This window comes from Erpetoichthys calabaricus, chromosome 2 (genome assembly GCF_900747795.2).
Source record: "Erpetoichthys calabaricus chromosome 2, fErpCal1.3, whole genome shotgun sequence".
NCBI lineage: Eukaryota > Metazoa > Chordata > Cladistia > Polypteriformes > Polypteridae > Erpetoichthys > Erpetoichthys calabaricus.
In genome coordinates, this window is record NC_041395.2 from 45,029,452 (window position 1) to 45,050,938 (window position 21,487).

General features: G+C 36.5%; 1 protein-coding gene across 1 annotated transcript in view; it reads left to right on the forward strand.

Moving 5' to 3' along the window:
* Positions 1-21,434, forward strand: part of dcaf11 (ddb1 and cul4 associated factor 11) — a 35,980-nt gene extending 14,546 nt beyond the window's left edge. The window contains exons 4-15 of the mRNA XM_028793692.2: positions 5,225-5,340; positions 6,611-6,675; positions 6,930-7,030; positions 7,111-7,257; positions 7,347-7,401; positions 14,733-14,801; positions 14,885-14,942; positions 16,955-17,140; positions 17,284-17,437; positions 20,214-20,366; positions 20,446-20,552; positions 20,646-21,434. Of these exons, the coding sequence (XP_028649525.1) occupies positions 5,225-5,340; positions 6,611-6,675; positions 6,930-7,030; positions 7,111-7,257; positions 7,347-7,401; positions 14,733-14,801; positions 14,885-14,942; positions 16,955-17,140; positions 17,284-17,437; positions 20,214-20,366; positions 20,446-20,552; positions 20,646-20,765 (1,331 nt within the window). The 3' untranslated portion in view covers positions 20,766-21,434. The remainder of the gene's footprint in view (positions 1-5,224; positions 5,341-6,610; positions 6,676-6,929; positions 7,031-7,110; positions 7,258-7,346; positions 7,402-14,732; positions 14,802-14,884; positions 14,943-16,954; positions 17,141-17,283; positions 17,438-20,213; positions 20,367-20,445; positions 20,553-20,645) is intronic.
* Positions 21,435-21,487: the final 53 nt, after the last annotated feature.

The window sequence follows — 21,487 nt, forward strand, 5'->3', positions numbered from 1 at the left end:
TGATTGATAACTGTGCTGCCCACAACATGATTCCACATTTAGATAATGTTCGTGTTGAATTCCTCCCTCCCAATTGCACTGCAGTGCTTCAGCCATTGGATTTGGGTATCGTTCTCATCCTGAAAGTGTATTATTGCAGGGAAATGCTGAGAAAAATTCTTGTCAGTATAACTTGTAGACAGGAGGAGATTAAAATTAACGTGAAAGAAGCTATTGAAACGATTGCTAACGCCTGGACGCAAGTTAAAGAAAGCATTATAGTGACAAATACAGAATCCCATTACCATGAAATTTTCATTACAACGAAATATTTTTTACGTCCCTGGAAGTTTGTTGTAACGAAATTTTACCTGTAGCTGAAAACTTGCTTTTCCAAACTTGGATTTAAAGAATGTTTGCACACATTATCATCCTATAGAGTTAGTATATGCAAGCCCAGTATAAGAACTAGAATCAAACTGAAAGGGTCAGCACCTTCCTTTATAACTCTTTGCAGACAACAATTCAATCTTTCTCTTGCACATTTTCTTTTGCAAAGGATACAGCTCTCTCCCTTAAGTTTGGAAGGTAAGTATACAGTAGTGCTTGGACTTAACAGGCAGCCTATAATAGGGTTGTCCCGAAAAACCCAAATTTTCAAACGGTACAGTACCAGCATTTCATAATTTTAAGTATTGGAAATAAACATTAGCTTTTTTCTCACCCCCAACCCACAACACCTCCATTTGATACTCCCCATTGAAGTGAGGGAAAACATCCATTTCATAGACTTCATAAAACAAAAGTGCACATATTTGACATTTTTTGTAACAAAAAAAGAATTATTTACCCACAAAATCACCTTCTTTCTAACGGGATCAGAGTTTTTTCAGCTTTAGCTGATCAAGGGCGCTTACATACAGATATACTCCTTTTAAGCCCTCTGACTGCAAACTTGACCTCCCAGCCAGGTAACTCTCTGAAACGGAGAAGAGGGATGTTTGCAAGATTTCTTGTGCGCTTCAGGAGCCACAGATTTTGAGCTGCTGTTCCAGATCTGGTTTTATTTAAAGTCAGATCATGGAGGAACAAAATCAACAAGCTTCATTTTCTCAAAACAGCTTTGTTGAAACATTGCTTAATGCATCGCTCCCAAGTTGCCGGGGTTCCTGCTTTACTGAACAGACAGAGATGCAGATCTTTGTAACAAGGGAAAAGGCAAGGGGGTCTGTTTCTAAATTGAAAAAAATTGGGGCAACAACGTTTCCATGTTGTCCAGGCACTGCAATTACAATCCGGAATTATTCGCTATTAACTGTAAATCATTCTGTCCACCTAAAGAATTTTCTTCAACAATTCATGTCACAGTTTACATCCTGCCTGAGGCGAACATGAATGAAGTGCAGAGGCAATTGTCACTAGTTTGGAGAACAGTCATGCATACTCCCAGGGTTATAGTGATGGTTGACTTCAATCACGCAGACCTAATCATTGTGCTTCCTAGATGTAAACAGCTTTTTAAATGCCCAACCAGGTAAGGGAAGACTCTGGATCACTGCTCCTGCACTATATGTGATGCATACCAAGCTATAACACTCCTCAGGGTAATTCTGACCACTTATAAACAAAGGCTGAAATCAGCTAAACCAGCAAGAAAAACTACATTCATGGACTGCTGAGTCAGTTGAAACATTACAAGATTGCTTGGATTGGGCTGATTGGTATTTTTTTAAAAATACTTGAAAAAACATTCATGAGCTGACTGATACTGTGACATCTTATATTAACTTCTGAGAAGATGCTTGCATTCCAAGCAAAACTATTGTGATTTATAACAATGGAAAGCTAAGGCTCACCTCAGAACTAAGGATTCTTCACCAGGAAAAAGAAGCTGTCTATAAAGCTGGTGAAAAGGAAGCACACAAACAAGTCAGGAATTGGCTAAATAATCAGAATCACGTGTATTGGCTAAGTATTCACAAATACAAGGAATTTGGCTCCGGTTTCTGGATGACTCGCCAAGTATAGTCACATGACAGACATACACACAATTGATAAGTGCACACCTGAGATAAAAACAAGACACACAATGTAAGCATATGCATAGAAAGTGCAGGAAATGCTGAAATATATACACATTAACTACATGTAAAGAATATTGCGAGATATTGAGTTTGTGCCCATACTGAGCAAGGACAGCCAGATTATCTATTTGTGAGCTTTATGGTCTATGGAAATAAACCATTTTGCTTATTTTGGCAAAGTTTAGTCTATAATGCCTGGCAGAAGCGAGAGGTTCAAAAATGTTGTGGCCTGGATGTGAGGGCTTGATTTTCCTTGCTGGCTTCATGACTCTGGAATAGTACAGGTCCTGTAAGGGGGGGAAAGACTGGCGCCAATGATCTTTTTAGCAGACCTGACTATTCATTGTAGCCTATTTTGTCTTCTTTCTAAAAATAAAATGCAGTGTGTTGAGAGGTTTGCTGATAAAATAATCAAGTGTGCTCTTCCACCTGTTGCAGACCTGTATGCATCGTGTCACAAACCATGTCAAAAGGATCAGTGTGAACTCGTCTCACCAAGCTCATCACGTGTTACATAAACTTCCTTCTGGTAAATGCTTTAGGTCAGTTAAAATTAACAATAATAGACAACTAAACAGTTTCTTCCCACTACTAATGTGGTCTCTCATATACTGTATGAAGGTGTGTGTATGTACAGAATATGTACATGCATATATGTTCATGGGCAAACACATACAATCATGCACTCACTTGCACATCTCCTTTACAACTGCACTATTCTCCAACTGTTTGTGATTTATGTATGGTTTTTTATTTTTGTATGTGATGCTGTGTTATGTTGTAAGCAGCTACAAAGTTGCCAAGTTAAATTCCTGTAAATAAAGAACTAATGAATAAAAGTGATTCTGATCCTAAAATACTTTTTCACAAAAGTTTAATTCTTTGTCTGACAGTTAACTGTATCCGACCAAGTGTGGCAGTGCCGACACAGCCATAGCACTTGAAGATTTACAGCAAAATATTGTGTTTATATGTTATGGCCATTTTTAAAATATTCAAAACCTTTTATACCAATTTAATTAAAACAGTGACAACCTCTAAAAAATAAAGCAAGAACATGAATTTTTGTTTTTTATACATTTTAAACAATCATATGTATTAATAGTGTTCTTGCCACTACAAGTGGTATGCAAATAACACAGGATTTGAATGAGTTCACTAGCATCGATGGGCAAAAATGTCAAATACATTCATTTAATATAATATCTACTACACAATAAAGTGTGCAGAAAGTGAAGGATTGTGAATTTTATGCATCTACTGTATACAGCACTCAGCAGCTCCTCTACAACAATGGCACATGGCACTCGTGCTTGAGGAAGCCTTTGCATATTGATGTCACTATCAGCCAGTCAAAGGCCTTTAATTTTAGGTTACTGACTTTTTCAGCAATCTAAATGCAAGTAAGACATTTTATGGAGCTGACATTAGGTGGACCCTGGGTCTCCCAAGCCATTTTTTCTGGTGTGGTGGTGTCAGCAGAATGTTTTGCCTACATCTTTCTTCAATTAATTTGCAGCTATTTCTTTGTATTTCAATACAGATTTGCTGCAAGTAAACAATAGTACAGACAACTACAATAGCCAACTTGTAAATGGTTTGGCCAGGTCAAGAAGTGCCATAAAATGTCTTTTTTACTAGCAGTGTCTCCTTGCCACGGCTGCCATTTAAGATACAGAAGATATTTGTTTGTAGGTAAGTTGTCTATATTAACCGATTTTACCTGCTAAAGTTTTGCCATTTTCATTTATTTTTTATAATATTTCTGTGCGTATAGAACAAAGCAGTGTTTGGGAACTGTGCTAGTCATGAGGGCAGAGTCTGGTATTGTGTTCAGCCCTGTAAGTCTACAATCCTCAGAAGACCTCATGAGTAGAGATACAGAAGACGGCTGCATTGGGGGATTGGCAGAGCATCGCCAGAGAGGATACTCAGCGCCTGGTGATGTCTGTGATTCGCAGACTTCAAGCAGTCATTACATGCATGGGATATGCAACAAAGTACTAAATATGACCGCTTTAATAAGCTGTCATGTCATTGCTATGTTACAAACATTATGGTGCCCTAACATGGGGGGACCACGTGGAAAAAGCGTTGTCATTTCCACATGGTGTGACTGAAATGAAAGTCTGCAATGTGCACTTTAATCACATCTGAATTGTTTGATTTGCAGTTTTAAACTGAGGAGCAGAGGAGTAAGTCATGGAAAAATGTGTCTTTGTCCCAAACATTATTCAGGGCCCTGTTTCTAAAAAAACAACAACAAACTTTTTGTGTTAATTATTTAGAGACTTTTGTTAATGATAAAACCTAATTCTTTATATATTTTGTAATTTTCAGTTTGTCTGGGGGAGCATTTTACTGAACCTCATCCATCACTATAACAATCCCCTTTTGGTTCCTCCTTGCATATTTAAACAGAGGTGTCAGTACATTTTCCAATGTGTTGTGAGGATTTGGTCATTTTACTTTTAATTCTCACTTGTGTTTCCTTATCTGACTTTTTTTTTTTATCTATTTATCTTTCTGAACCTTTCTTATTTGTTCCTGACTTCATGGTGCCTTCCTAAACATGTCTCAAGTTTCTTATGAAGTGCAAGGTTTTATGTCAATTGGCTCATGGCTGTTATCACCTTGTAACCTCAGTTACCTTCAGTTTACATGTTCAGGAGAATTGTTTTAACCAGTCTAGTTGTGAAAAAAGTTTGAAGAAGCTAAATGTTCAACTATCACTTGACAGGCCTGTATTTATAAATCTAACCTCCTCAACTCCTGCTACCAATCCAAACCCTAAACCCCCAAACCATGCTATATGGAGTCCTCACACAATTCACATATTACCCATGCAGGATTAAACAACCTTCATGTCTGTTTTGGGTGTACTCTTGTAATCCTTATTATTCATGTGTTTATTGGACTTAACAGTGCTATAATGAGAAAAGTAATTCATCCATTTTTTAAACACTGTTTTAAGTTCTTGGCTGAAACTTTGTATTGTGCACATTTTGGGCAAATGCAGAATGCTGTATATTTTATTTGTTTACCTTGCAAAACCATAAATATGTCTGCATTGAAGTGTATTCAGCATTTGTATGTGAAAGTTTTTTTTTATTCAGATTTTCTTTGCAGTTGCTAACACTAAATCTGTTTCATTCATTTAGTGGACTTGAACCCTGATACACGAGAAGTAGACTGCAGTGAAATTAAGACACAGATTCTACTAGCAACAGGTGCTCAGGCTTTGAAAGAGAAAAGTTTTACCAGGCTGCTCCAAACAGTAAGTGTCAGCTTATTCGGATAATGATAACATATGTAAGTTTATTCATTATGAAGTGGAAAGTATCATTGCAGTTTTGTTTGCATGATACTAAATTTGAATAACTAGCTAATTAATATTCTTAAGGTTAACTATAAAAGTAGATTCTTATATTTTAATTCTAACCAGCTGTCCCCTTTTCCTTAAACATTGAGAATGTACAATGTGCCTTTGTATTGTTCAGATTGTTTACAATTATTGTTTATAATATAGTCTTATGATTAACCCCTCACAGTGACATATTCATGAACAACAAAGCTATGTGCATGATTTAGAGTTGGCTGCTACAAGTTTCAAAACAATTAACATGAATGACTTGCGTGTAAGGGTTATTGGTTTCATTATTTGTTAGTTTTATTACTTGTATTACTTTTGTTCAGAGACCTTTTGGTCCACTCACAATAATTTTTTTTGGGTAAGAAATGTAGTACTCCACGTAGAACAAGGAATAGATAGATAGATAGATACTTTATTAATGGCAGGGGACTAAACAATTAAAGACCATAGCAAGAGCATATGGTTAGAGATCGTAGACTGTCGAAGCAGTCATATGTAAGTGGTGTTTACAACAAGCACCCAAAGATCAGCATTTAGGGGCACTTCTGATGTTCACTAAATTTAACTTGCAAAGAATCAGTTAAGTAATAAACAAAGCTAGGTGCAAATGCTGGTTTATCAGTGTTTAATAAAATAATTTTGATTGCACTTGTATTTTATTTCATATAGGTATATTCAATGTAATTTAACAAAGGAAATCAGAAACAGTTAAATATTTTGGGCTGAAATAATTCAGTTTAATTTTAAAGTTGGGCTAAATAATTTTAAGGTTTTTGAGAAATATATTACAAATGTAGCTCTGGGGCACATGTGGTAAAGAAGAAATCAAGAGAATACAGTTCATTTACTTATAAGTGCAAGAATACACTCTTTAGAATCCACAACATGGTTACTAATGGTACAGTAGCAAAAAAGCAGTCTCAATAAACAAGTTGCAGGTATGATTTCCTCTTGTGAACTTTCATGTGAATGGTGGGTCCCAGAGTTGGGTATCCCTTCTTTAGTATAGCAAATCTATAAACGGGCTGAAGAAGCTGAAAATGATTTCAGATTTTTTCAATGACTCAATAAGTGTCTGCATACTGTTAGACCGTATCGAAAGTTATTATTCCTTTACCTAAGTTTTTATCTGCATAGTGGGACTTTCTAACCCCCTGTATATCTGTCTATGCAGAGGGAGCAGGGTCGATGTCACAGCACCAGTTTCTCTCATGGGGAGCGTTCTCACATCCGATCACAGTGAGTTTTCTGTTTAATCAGTTCATCCTTTAAGCTGTTCCTGCAGCGACTGCGATTAGAATCAGGTTACAGTATAGCAATTTGCCATACCAACAATGCTGGACAACTCCAAAATGGTTTGTATTTGGGCCTCTGAAAAATAAATTCTTGTTAACAATGAAGCACATTTCAAGATGGCACAGTTAGTTGTTTCTAAAACTTCTCATAGGTAGACAGGTCTAGAATATTTAATTAATTTTGTAATTTTTTGTTAGTTTTCTCCCCAATTATATGGCACACCGTGAGAATTTACAACAGAAGGCATTCTGTGGTGTGTACTCAGAGAATGGGTCCATGTTCATGTCTGCTTGTCAGGGTAAGTATTGTAAAGAAAGATATACTCTTCTGTTTGGAGTATGAGCTGATCTTGAGTTTATAGTTTACTTTTTTCCTTAGATCAGAATGTGAGGCTTTATGATACACGCCATGGTCGTTTTCGTTTGCTGAAGACAATAAAGGCAAGAGATGTTGGATGGAGTGTGCTTGATGTGGCATTCACACCTGATGGGGCAAATCTACTCTATTCCAGCTGGTCTGACTATAGTAAGGATTAGTTTTGTATAAAGAGGCTTTCAATTTTTGAATTTAAGAAGAAGGAGAGAATAGTAATTTTGTGCTTTTCTTCTCAACAGTCCACATCTGCAGCATAGATGGAGACAGTGAGAGTCACACTGCCCTGGATTTAAAGTAAATATTCTTTTTCATAGAATGTTAAAATAATCCGTTTGCTTCTTCAATAGTGTTTCACTTCTTACATATAATTATTTGTGTTCTGCTTGTTTGTTTTTTTTTTTTTTTTGAGCTTGTTAATTCTAGCTTTAAAAGGCTACACATTGAAGTGCGTATGGAGTTTTTTTTATAAAAGGTGAATAACAGAGGTGTGCAAGAATAGTACATTCTGTATTAGGATTGTTATTTCAACCAGTTTGGTTGTGAAAATACTTCATATTTAAGATATGTTTGTTTGAATATATTCTATATGGGCCCTGCGGTGGGCTGGCGCCCTGCCCGGGGTTTGTTTCCTGCCTTGCACCCTGTGTTGGCTGGGATTGGCTCCAGCAGACCCCCGTGACCCTGTAGTTAGGATATAGCGGGTTGGATGATGGATGGATATTCTATATGGATTAAAACTGCAGTGGTTATGCATACATTTCAATCTGATATATTTGATGAAAAAAGAGACCATAGTAATGGTGTTTTTTTAATGTTTTTTATACTTTCAGTAGGTTGTGATACTTATAGTGAACAAGCAAAATATCTAGAAAATATTATTTCTCAATATTTTTACCTAAACATCCAAAAAAAAAAAACTTGGGTGCTCCTCATTCTATTTTTATTTCTTCACCAAACATTGTGAATACAGCTACATTATACAGCGATACCTCACTTAACAAAGTAGATATTTTTAAGCATTTTAGTTTGTTACAAGAAATATCATATCGATATACTGTATGTTGTAATACCCTTTTGGATGGGAGTAGGGTTGTGAGTTTTGGGTGGGTGTTGTGGGGCTCTTGCCGTTTACTCTTTGGCCACCCTTCAAATGCCGCTGCTGAGGTCCTAATATTTCATGACTCGTTCAGTGCACCATTAACATGGCATTTCTTTTCTCCAGTTTCTACCCACACTATAATCTACATTTTAGTTTCTAAAGATAATTGCTATATGTTTTCATGGTATACTGGGCAAACTGTATTTTTATTACTTCAGTAAAATATTACTATAGCTATAACACCTATGAAATAACTAAGCAGTCATATGTAATAACTTTGTAATCTGCGGTACACTCAATATCTGTGACTGAAAATGACTTTTTTGTGTAAGGAATTTGCACAATGTGTACCACAGCACTCAAGCAGACTGGTATTAGAGTTTGTACCTGCGCTATAGTGTGTTTTAAATTGACATCATTATAAGTAGCTTCATTCATAGAGGGTTTGTTAACCACCAAGGTATTGCTGTATTTCATATTTGTGCTTTTGGGGGGGGGGGGGGGGGGGTGTCTCTTTTTTTCTGTTTTCTTTCAAGTCCCTTGGATGCCAAATTTCAATCAGTGCTAAAGGGGAACAAAATTGTTGGATATATGTCACATATATGAAACCTCTAAGAGCTTCATAATTTAGTTTGCCAAAAATTAGTGAGCTGGAGAACTCTACAGACTGAGTTTTACCAGTGGAGTAACAGAATGTCCTCAGTCATCATATTGTAATTAGTCATATGAAAAAGTTTGGGAACCCCTCTTAATTCTTTGGATTTTTGTTTATCATTGGCTGAGCTTTCAAAGTATCAACTTCCTTTTAATATATGACATGCCTTATGGAAACAGTAGTATTTTGACATTAAGTTTATTGGATTAACAGAAAATATGCAATATGCATCATAACAAAATTAGACAGGTAATAAATTTGGGCACCCCAACAGAGATATTACATCAATACTTAATTGAGCCTCCTTTTACAAATAGACTCTAGACACCTCCTATAGCCTTTGACAAGTCTCTGGATTCTGGATGGAGGTATTTTTGACCATTCTTCCATACAAAATCTCTCCAGTTCAGTTATATTTGATGGCTGCCGAGCATGGACAGCCTGCTTCAAATCATCCCATAGATTTTCGATGATATTCAAGTCAGGGGACTGTGATGGCAGTTCCAGCACATTGTACCCTAAGTTCTTGTCAATAAGCCGCGGCTTATCTAAGGAAAAAAGTTGTGAAAATGAAAAAATAGAATATCGGCTTATACATAAGTCCGGCTTATACATCCATCGCGGGGGTTGCGTTCCAGAGCCACCCGCGAAATAAGAATATCCGCAAAGTAGAAACCATATGTTTATATGGTTATTTTTATATTGTCATGCTTGGGTCACAGATTTGCGCAGAAACACAGGAGGTTGTAGAGAGACAGGAACGTTATTCAAACACTGCAAACAAACATTTGTCTCTTTTTCAAAAGTTTAAATTGTGCTCCATGACAAGACAGAGATGACAGTTCCGTCTCACAATTAAAAGAATGCAAACATATCTTCCTCTTCAAAGGAGTGAAGCAAACAAATCAATATGTCTGTTTGGCTTTTAAGTATGCGAAGCACCGCGGCACAAAGCTGTTGAAGGCGGCAGCTCACACCCCCTCCGTCAGGAGCAGACAAAGAGAGAGAGAGGGAGAGTTTGTTTTTCAGTCAAAAATCAATACGTGCCCTTCGAGCTTTTAAGTATGCGAAGCACTGTGCAGCATGTCTTTTCAGGAATCAGCTTTACAAAAGATAGCAACGTGAAGATAATCTTTCAGCATTTTTAGACGAGCGTCCGTATCGTCTAGGTGTGCAAACAGCCCCCATGCTCAATCCCCCTACGTCAGGATCACAGATAGTCAGCGCAAGAGAGAGAGAACAGTAAGCCGGGTAGCTTCTCAGCCATCTGCCAATAGCGTCCCTTGTATGAAATCAACTGGGCAAACCAACTGAGGAAGCATGTACCAGAAATTAAAAGACCCATTGTCCGCAGAAATCCGCGATATATATTTAAATATGCTTACATATAAAATCACAATTTAAATGACCGCTACGCGCTCGTGTTGACTCGGCGACGCCCAGAGCAGAAAGAACGCGCTCCGGCCGCTCCAACCGTGCCATGCGGGGAGTGAGAGAGACGGCAATATCTCACACTCTCTCCCCCCTTAAAGAAATTAAATGGGCGCGAGTGAGACCACTGACCTCCCTCCCTTCTATTAGTTATAGGTTATAGTACGTTCGGCTTATCCATGAGTCCGGCTTATCTATGATACGATTTTATTTTAAAAATTCGTATGATTTTTGGTCTCCGGCTAATACATGAGTCCGGCTTATAGACAAGAACTTAGGGTACTTCTCCCTCTGCATGAATGCCTTTGTAGATTTAGAACTGTGTTTTGGGTCATTGTCTTGTTGGAATATCCAACCCCTGCGTAACTTCAACTTTGTGACTGATACTTAAACATTATCCTGAAGAATTTGTTGATATTGGGTTGAATTCATCCGACCCTCGACTTTAACAAGGGCACCAGTCCCTGAACTAGGCACACAGCCCCATGGCATGATGGAACCTCCACCAAATTTGACAGTAGGTAGAGGTGTTTTTCTTGGAATGCAGTGGTGTTCTTCTGCCATGCAAAGCGTTTTTTGTTCTGACCAAAAAACTCAATTTTTGTCTCATCAGTCCAAAGCACTTTGTTCCAAAATGAATCTGGCTTGTCTAAATGAGCATTTGCATACAACAAGCGACTCTGAAGCGTGAGTGCAGAAAGGGCTTCTTTCTCATCACCCTGCCATACAGATGTTCTTTGTGCAAATTGCGCTGAATTGCAGAACGATGTACAGATACACCATCAGTAGCAAGATGTTCTTGCAGGTCTTTGGAGGTGATCTGTGGGTTGTCTGTAACCATTCTCACAATCCTGCGCATATGCTGCTCCTGTATTTTTCTTGGCCTGCCAGACCTGCTGTGTTTAACAGCAACTGTGCCAAAGGCCTTCCATTTCCTGATTTCATTCCTTAGAGTTGAAACTGACAGTTTAAACATCTGAGATAGCTTTTTGTAGCCTTCCCCTAAACCATAATACTGAACAATCTTTGTTTTCAGATCTTTTGAGAGTTGCTTTAAGGATCCCATGCTGTTACTCTTCAGAAGAGAGTCAAAGGGAAGCACAACTTGCAATTGACCACCTTAAATACCTTTTATATCTCATGATTGGACACACCTGTCTATGAAGTTCAAGGCTTAACGAGCTAATCTACCAATTTGGTGTTACAAGTAATCAGCATTGAGCAGTGACAGGCTTTCAAATCGGCAAAATTACAAGGGGACCCACATTTGTGCATAGCCAGTTTTTCACATTTGATTTAATTTCATACAACTAAATACTGCTTCACTAAAAATCTTTGTTCAGAAAACACCGCAGTACTCAGATGTTCCTAGGAAATGAAAGACATACCACTGTTATCTTTTTTGTTGAAAGTAAATTATTATGCAGGCTGAGAGGGGTTCCCAAACTTTTTCATATGACTGTATAAGTGGTTTGTATGCAGTAGTGGGACCATGTGTGATTCTTTGTCTAGACTTGTAGTGTTCGTGTGTGTGCTTGAGGAAAATGTTTGCCTATGCTTGAAGCATGGGATCTTCTGTAGTGTGTTGGGTACAGAAGAGTGATCATGTGACACTTTCTGGTGGCTGGTTGTCCTGTTGACAGAGAGAGTAACACCATACCTCGATGAACCTTCACTCTAATCTGTTCTACTTTTTGAACAAGAAAACATGACTTTCACTGAACAAAATTCTTGTTGGTGGCAGTGGAAGTTATCCAATCAAAAATAAAAATAGAGAATTCCAAGATGTAGCGTGCAAATGCAAGATGTTGCATAACAATGTGCAGAGTAACATGACACTTGATGGAGATCTTCTACACTGATTGTGGGAATTCACAGGGACACTGCAAGGTAATATTAAAATATTTGGGACATCATGTGATAATGCGTTTTTTAAGTGTTTTTATCTGTTCAATTTTAATATATTAAGGTTTGTAGTATGATGGTGCAATATATTGCATTTTTTTATTTCAAGATAACTATGAGTAGAAATGTGTCAAATGTATTACACACATACTAAGGAAAAACACTTTTTTTGATTGTGAAAATGGAATAACATTCATGGTTAGTGGCAACCTGCTTTAGTTAAACTGACAGGCTAGTTTTGAACTCCCCCTAGATCTTCCTGGTATCCTTGTACCCCTGAGTCTTTTGCTAGATTTAAAGGGCAGTTAGACAGCCTCCTTAGTACTTTGCTTTAAAGAGGCAACACTGTCCGAGCGTGTCTACTCTTGGACTGTGTGCTGTTACTTACTGAGCTGGACATTCCCAAGCAGATATCTTCAGGTTTTTGTCTTTAGAAAATAAACATGCCCCAGTTTCTTACTGCTTCAGAACATTTGCTATCTCCCATCAGCCATGTGCCTTACCCTACCTCCTGTCAACTTCCCATAGCATCCTGTTCCCAGGGAAAAGCGTCAGCTGCTCATGATGTCTTGTGTGCAGCCTGCTTTCTCATGTCGTGAAAAAAATGTCACATTTCCTCCCAGGTTGCCGCTACTTGGTGCTCCTGCCTGTTGTTCCTTGTCACCTAGCACACATACAGGGTTTACCACCACATAACACCCCAGTGTTTCCAGGGTGAATTATTGTGTTCATATGAATTATTTATGAATGCTTTGAAATCACTTTTTTTTTTTGGCCTCCCAACTCATCCGAGAAAACCTCGACACGTGACATACCGTTGAGCTCATCTTGGTGTCTAGTTATGGAGATCATTGAGCTTTTAGGAGTTTCCCCCCAATTTTTAGTGCTATAGACCAAAATGTCCTTTATTTTTAGGACATTTTTGGATCTGTTTTGTGCAGGGAATTAAATCCTTATGATAAGTGCCCTTGAAGTTGTACATGACACATTATCTGACTCCAGGGCTTCACCCCCTAATGAGATGCAAGGGGACAAATTTATACCTTTTTCACAAAGCTTTCAAAAATGGGGATTAGTAATAGAGGCGTATAGAATGTTATGTTATTTTAAGGCTGCTAATCACAAATATGGTAATATTTTTGATATCTGATTCTTTACCGGTGGTCTTAGCCCACAGAGCCACTCCCAGAATGGTTAAAGTGACAAATTTCAAATACAGACATTTTCTCAGTACTATTGGTGCAAGCAGCAGCCTTTTTACAGATACTTGGTATTCTCTGTTTTCATTTTGTTTCTGTACTTGTTGGTCTTGATTAAGATTAGAGTTGATCTGGTTTCTGGCTTGTTACTGATAGTAGTCACTAGAAATCAGATAAATGAGGACCGATATTAACATTTTTGGTTATGTGTTATACATAGGTACAAATCACTGTGCTGCAGTGCAATTATTTGCTTTACTTTATCTGTGGGAATGTAGAAGCAATGTATTTTATTTATACTTGCATAACCAAAAAAGCCTTCTAGATTTCAATAGATGGCATATTGCAAATATTACCACTTATGCAGAGATTTCTGTACTATATGTTGTGTTCTTGTTTAAGTAAAGTTTTTTGATATGATTTGGGCTTTACAATGCTGCAGTGAAGAAAACTTTATATGAAAACGTGCAATTTTCAAGTATTGCCACATTGAAATCAAGAGTTCTGGCATACTACAAACTAAGATTGTCTGTCCTGTACAACTTACAGTAGCATATGGAGGCTGGTTTATACTCCATTTAGAATTTGCAAACTGATTTGACCAAAACAATCAGAAAGTAATCTATTTCAAAGGAAGTTGTTAATTGCATTTGGCTGCAGTGTTCAGAAGTTACTGGTTGACAGTCCCACTACAAATATAAGGTCATCTGTCTCTATGACTGTACCAGAACTAAATTTAGACAGTGTTACAATGTGAGTGTTATGCACTGAGTATCCTCAGTCTTACTGTGTAGACTGCTGAGATACTTCAATTCATTTCACCAATTTAAAAAAAAAAAACTTTAGTAAAATTATAAAGGGATCCATTGAAAGTATATTAAAATTGAATTGTAACACATCATAAAAAAGAAATACTTACTGTGATCCAGGTATTTAGATGTCGCCTTATTATGGATCCCAGTCATTTCCCACCCCTACTAGAGGGGCAGCTCATATCACAATTATATAAAAACACAACCTGTAAAAAGCTATACTCAGTTATGTTTACCAAGTGCCCAAGTAAGCATTAAAAACACTGGGAAAAAGAACATAAGGCACCATAATACTGTTCTGAATGAAACACAGAGAACAGAATTGTATCACTTTTGATGCCTTATATTCACAAATAAAATAAAAAGAGTAATACTCAATTGGTCATATTCGGAAAAGCAAAATTATAATTATAAGAAGTGTGGGATTTTTCAAACATGCTTAACATGTTTCATGGCGATGCCCATACTGTGCAGTATGTCAACAGTCTAATTATTTCTTTCTTTATTTTTACTCCTCTTTACAGTCCAGAAGAACGCAGATTCTGTGTTTTCTCTCTAGCTGCATCTTCAGATGGTCGTGAAATACTTGGGGGGTAAGTTTTCAAAATTAAGATATGCTGTTTACAAAAATGTATTCTATTTTTCCTATCTACAGTCACCTTTCTCCCCTCTTTAGGGCCAATGATGGCTGCTTGTATGTTTTTGATAGAGAACAAAACAAGAGGACACTTAAGGTTAGAATACTAAAGACTTATTAAATGATATTTGTTATGCATGATTCTAATTTTATTTTTTGTTACTTAATTCCTTTGAATTGAGTATGGAACAATTTACCAAGTGATGTAGTTTTAGCAGAACCGTTTACATCTTTTTAAAAGTATCCAAATGAGATATTGGGACAACATAGATTTTAGCTAGCCAAATAAGCTTTATGAACTGAATGGTGACCTGTCATTTGTCAAATGTCTTATGTTCTTATCTTTATATGGCTAAATATGGTAAAATCTGTTTTCGCTTAGTTTAATATCTGCAAGTTCATTACAAATAAAATTTTGAAAAGTTCAAAAGGATCACCATGGGAATCACCATGGGAATGATCTAGACAATCATGCAGTTTTCTTTAATAGTAACTTTAATAGTAACTTTCTCAAATTAAATAAAGAAAAAACCGAAATCTTAGTGATTGGCAATAATGGATACAATGAGGCTATTAGAAATAAACTGGATGCATTAGGATTAAAAGTCAAATCGGAGGTAAAAAGCTTAGGGGTAACCGTTGATTGTAATCTGAATTTTAAATCGCATATTAATAAAATCACTAGGACAGCATTTTTTCACCTAAGGAACATAGCAAAAGTTAGACCTCTTATATCATCGAAAGATGCAGAGAAATTAGTTCATGCGTTTGTCTTTAGTCGGCTAGATTACTGTAATGCACTCCTCTCAGGACTACCCAAAAAAGACATCAATCGTTTGCAGTTAGTGCAGAATGCAGCTGCTAGAATCCTTACCAGGAAAAGAAAATCCGAACACATTTCTCCAGTTTTGATGTCACTACACTGGTTACCTGTGTCATTCAGAATTGACTTTAAAATTCTGCTTATGGTTTATAAAGCTTTAAATAATCTCGCAAATGCAAATCAGTTTATTATTATAATAAAAACTGAAACCTATAAAGACCCAAATAACGCAGTAATACTGAAAAAGTCCTTTCTAAATCCTACAGATAAACAATCCCCAGTGGGTCTATAATTCTTTCATGAACAAAGTGCATTAACCTTAAATAATTAATACAGATTCAAAAAGAACTGGAACACTTTCAGAAATGTATTTTAGCATCGAAGTATCAATTAAACATGTAGTCTAAACCAATTTGTAAAGGAATTTTTAAAATCTGTATTACAGATGCTCAATTTGTGCCCCTCATGTCACACAGCGCACGTCAATCCTGGAGCCTAATTCATACCAGACCCTTTGTGGTATGTCACTGTCAGTGGTTGACATGGAAGCCACAATACATTACATCATTTGCTTACAACTTTTAAGTAAAATCTGGAAAACATTAAGGGTAATTTTACATTTAGCGGGGTTCAGTTATGTTTGTATGATACTGAGTAATATATTTTTGAAAGTATTCAATTATTTTTCAATTGTACTTCTCTTTCTAATAATCTCTGGTTATTTTAGACACAAGGTGATTTTTAGATTACTGTTATTGATGTCAGAATTTATAACAGATTACCCATCTGTTTATTTTAGCTTTCAACATTTAATCAGGTGATTCAAACTTAGCACAGATGAGTCCACAGTGAGCAAAACAAAAAAGCGACTCTGCTAACATAAGATCTTGTCTTTATTATATTGTCTTGCAGGCTCTTCTGTAAACTAAATGTTGCCTTTTTCTTTATAAAAAGCTGTCCTTAGAAACAGTGTCCCACCACTTCCTTTCTACCCATTAAAACTTTAAATTTTCATATTTTCACCACAGAAATTACCAAATAATATCATGCCTGTAATGCTGTTGGTTGCCTTTCTTAAGTGATGCCTCCCAAAAATGTTTAATGAAAGCTGCCCTGTGCAATATTCACCAATGTGGAATAAGTTTAAAAGCAAAACTTATTAGAAATTCTTTTTAGCCAAAGGCTTAATATTTTACTAGAAATGTAAACTTTCGCTGTACTTATTCCTTTTTCTACAGTTCTTATGTTTTCGATATTCTTAGAGATGCAAGTTTGTTTTGCTGTAGATTGATTCACATGAGGATGATGTCAATGCTGTGGCCTTTGCAGACGTTTCCTCACAGATCCTCTTCTCAGGTGGTGATGATGCTCTCTGCAAAGTCTGGGACAGACGGACTTTACGTGAAGATAATCCACAGCCTGTCGGTCATTTGGCAGGCCATAGAGATGGAATCACATTTATTGATAGTAAGGTAATTAGTACAACTTATTTTCAGAATTTTACTTCATACCCCAATGATGTTTTATGGTTTCAATTGTTCTTAATTATCCAGGTTCTGTATTGACATTAATTTTTATCTTATCAAAAAATGTTGCCTTTGTTTTCTGCATTTAGGGTGATGCTCGGTTTTTAATTTCAAATTCCAAAGACCAGACAATTAAATTATGGGATATTCGAAAGTTTTCACCAAAAGAAGGATTAGCAGCATCACGGAAGGCAGTTACTCAGCAAAACTGGGACTACCGATGGCAGCAGGTGCCTAAAAGAGGTTGGTGAACGTTTTTCAATCTGCTTGTCTGTTAACTTTTTTTCCATAGATAATGTGCTAAGGAAAAGTCTTCTACTGTTGTTTAGTAATATCGTAATGTGGGTTCTGAAATGCAGTATTGTCCTTCACATGAGTTTCCCTTTTATGGCGTGGACCTAGGTTTAAAGATAGCAGCTGTAGCCAGCAGGTCTTTTTAATCATCATAAGAAAAATGTGTATGAAGTAGTCAAAATAAAAAAAGGTCTAGATAACAAAGCCTTGCTTGTAACACTTCAGATGTTTTTTGTTTCCTGCATATGTTGATTGTTTTTTCCCTTAATTTGCTTCAAACTGCCAACGATGGTCCCACCTTGTAGTTTATTATTACCGTAAGTAATTGGTTGAACCTACCACTAGGCAACATAACCGTAATCACTTTTCCTGATCACCACAGCGGAGATACTTGAGCATTTTTCATTGGGCCACTTAATAAACTTTTAACATCTGACCAGATTAGAAAAACATTGCTGTAAGCAGGTTAAAACAAGGACTAGTTATGACTCTGTGCCTGAAGGGGGTACATTTTTAAACTGTAAGGATTTGGTCCCCCCATCCCCACATCTACAGCTGGCTTGCTGTGATGATTAAATATTATGAATATGCTGATTAAATCCAGGTTAAACCTGAATACATAAACATTATTATGCATATGTGAAAGGAGGCAATTAGATTTATTTCTTTGCTCCAAGAGTATTATTTATGATTATTATTAGGTCTATATACTGTATGGCTGTTCTGAAAAAAAGGTAAAAGGCCTCTTTGGTAGTTTTTGATTCCTGCTTGAAATGTTCCTAAAGAATGATCTGATCTTTATCTCAGTCTTACTCTGATTAACTAGACACGTCATTTTTCAGCCCAACTTTCTTTTTCTGTTCTAATCCACAGGGATGTTGGTTCAGTTGCTAATTCTGACCTACAGCTTGATCCCAAGAAAGTCATGTGGTCAAGTGTGTGTGGGGTGGGGGGGAATAAATTTAAATAAAAAGTGAAAGTACATATACAATTGTAAAGGGTTTCTGTGATTGTAAAGTGCATTGAGATTGCATTTGCTATTGAAGGGCACTGCATATTATTGTAAAATAAAAGTTATTTGGATTTTAACATTAATGTTGCAGATCCACTGTATGCATGTGCCATTGGTACAGTATAAAATAATCATAGAAAGGTCGTGCAAGATGTTTTTCCCCCATGAGTCAGTCTATCTGTCTTAATAGGGTCAGCCACAGTTAGCACAAAGATATCTGAATGCAGTTCATGCATATAACGCCATCTATCAGGTGTCAGCAGCCATTTTGAGAATAGTGGATATATATATATATATATATATACTCCTATTTACCATTCACTCATGTCCTGCAACTAACAGGTGTCCTGTCATGTTGGGTTCTGGCCTTGCACATTCCAAAAAAGGTATAACGTATTTGAGGTGTTTTTCAGACTTTTTTTCACTTTAACTTGAGTAGTTTCCAGGCTTTTTACTTGAACCTAACTAATTTTAGCACCATCTAAAGTTAAGTACCAATTCTTCTCCTTCTCATTAGCACTGTTCTTAATTAATCTTCTTTTGCATGTACTGTGGATGTGTTTGATTTGTTCAGTAGTTTTTTTTTACACATGCAGCTTATAGACAATCAGCTATACTTTCAAGAACATCCTGGTATCTATCACCGTTGGATGTTTCATTATGTGTTGTGTTTTTATTATACTGTATATTTATTATATTTGATACTGTAGTGTAACCTTGCTTGCTCTGTAAAGTGAATTTTAATGGTAGGCTATAAATAAGATCAATACTGACTGATTGATGGATATGATATCAGGTTACTGTAACATAAACTACATCAGTCTTCTTATGTAAAAGAAAATACTTCATGCACTGTATTATTTTAAAAAAAACCTGATATTTTAGTTTATTTTACATTCAGCCAAAATAGAAAGTTAATTTCCATAGAACATTTTGCATTTAATGAATTCCCAATCTCAACATTTTGAAAAGTTATTTTCCAAACTATTTATGATTATTACATGTTTTAAGTCTAATATTATTATGAGCTACACATAGTAAAGATTCTGAAGGTTAATATTGTTTTATTTGTTTGGTATTCTGTCTTTAGCTGGGGATAAAAGTTATTGGCCCACTGTGAACTCAAGCCAATTGAAGAGATAAGCTGGCTCAAGTATTTGAATACTTAGGCTGATATAAGGCCTAACTTAGGCCCAAATCTCAGATTAACTTTGGCCCTTACAATCAATTATATTATGAGAATACAAGTTATAGAATCCTTTCACGCCACAATCGAAACAAATTCCTGAAAATCTCTAAAATATATATAGCGTATATACTCACATATAAGTCGGCTCTTGAAACCCGAAAAATCGATCATAAAATCAGACCCTAACTTATACACCCGTTCAAAAATGCGACACTTACATTTTTTTTTATCTCCTTGCCTCCTCCAATCTCGCATCAGTTTCTCAGACACATCGAATTTTGTTGCAGCAGCGCAGGTACCAATTTCTTTTGCTACCTCAATGATTTTTAATTTAAAACCAGCTTCATATTTTCTTCTTGCTTATATCTACATATACAGTATATTGGTATGACTACTTTTTTATCTTTTGTAAAGTGGTTAAGAGCAGTGTAAATGCATTGAACAAATAGTTTAAAACAGAAACTGGAAAAAAACATATATGCTTTAGTAGAATGGGATTAATATTTAGCATTTTTTCTCTACAGCCTTGAAAAAACACAAGCTCCAAGGAGACACCTCGATAATGACGTACCGTGGTCATGGTGTACTACACACACTTATTCGGTGTCGATTCTCTCCAGCATTCACTACAGGACAGAAGTATATCTATACAGGGTGCTCTACCGGAAAGGTTGTAGGTGAGTGCTTGTCCTGTTGCCGGAGGTATTGTCTAATTTCTGCAAGGTACTTCAGTAGTTTTTTTTTTTTTCTTTCTAGTGTATGACGTATTGACAGGACAAATAGTCACAAAGCTGTCAAACCACGATGCCTGTGTGCGGGATGTGAGCTGGCACCCATTTCAGGAGAACCTAGTCAGCAGCTCGGTTTGTACAAGTTTTATTGTGTATTTTGTCTAATTGGTGGAGTTTACTGCTTTAACCTGAAATCTTATCACTTTTTATGTGTTTTGTTTCTAGTGGGATGGAGCAATTCGTCTCTGGGAATACAGACAGACTCAGTTCTTTGATGATGATTTTGTCAGTGTTCAAGCACAGATTCCTGAAACTAAAAATGAAAATGAAGGGGACAGTCTTTAAAAATGATGAAACTGGATGAAAATGCAGAAGAAAACAGCAAGTTTGCTGCCTTTTCTAAAGCACAGGACCCCTTCTCAGCACTTTGCTTACTCTTAAGATAACATCAGAAGTTACCGGATTAATTTTACTGCATAATTCAGATTTGTTTTTTTTATTTTTGCAGATCTGAATTTTGAAGCTATTCAGGCACTTAATTGCCACGTAAGATATATTTTATTGCTAGGACTTTTTTTTAAACTTGTATTTCAATTTGAAGAGTTTTTCAGTGCCACGGTGGGTTAACAACTGGCCTGGGCAGAACAGAACTCTGCCAAATCAGCATACAGAAGAATTTGGTGATTGGAATATACTTTGATCTCGTCAGCCTGTGCATATCAAGAAAGTTTGCTATACCGGTCTGCATCAAACAGATATGGACATTGCAGATTTAAAATAAACGGGTCTAATGAAATGCAGATATGTAATAGACTGCTCTGTTGTTGTCGAGACAAAATAGACAACAAATTAATTACTCTACAGCCTCTTTTCGTTACTTTGTCTAGAGATCTACGTGTATCACCCTGAAAACTTAGTTTATAATGATAGGTAGAGGTATCTTAATGATTGGATTCATCATCTGGTGTGAGAATGTCATCACTAAATGAGAATTAAATGTGTCACTAAGGAAAACTGAATGACTCTTGTGTATAAAGACTCGGGAGGGCTGTACCTAGGTACAGTGT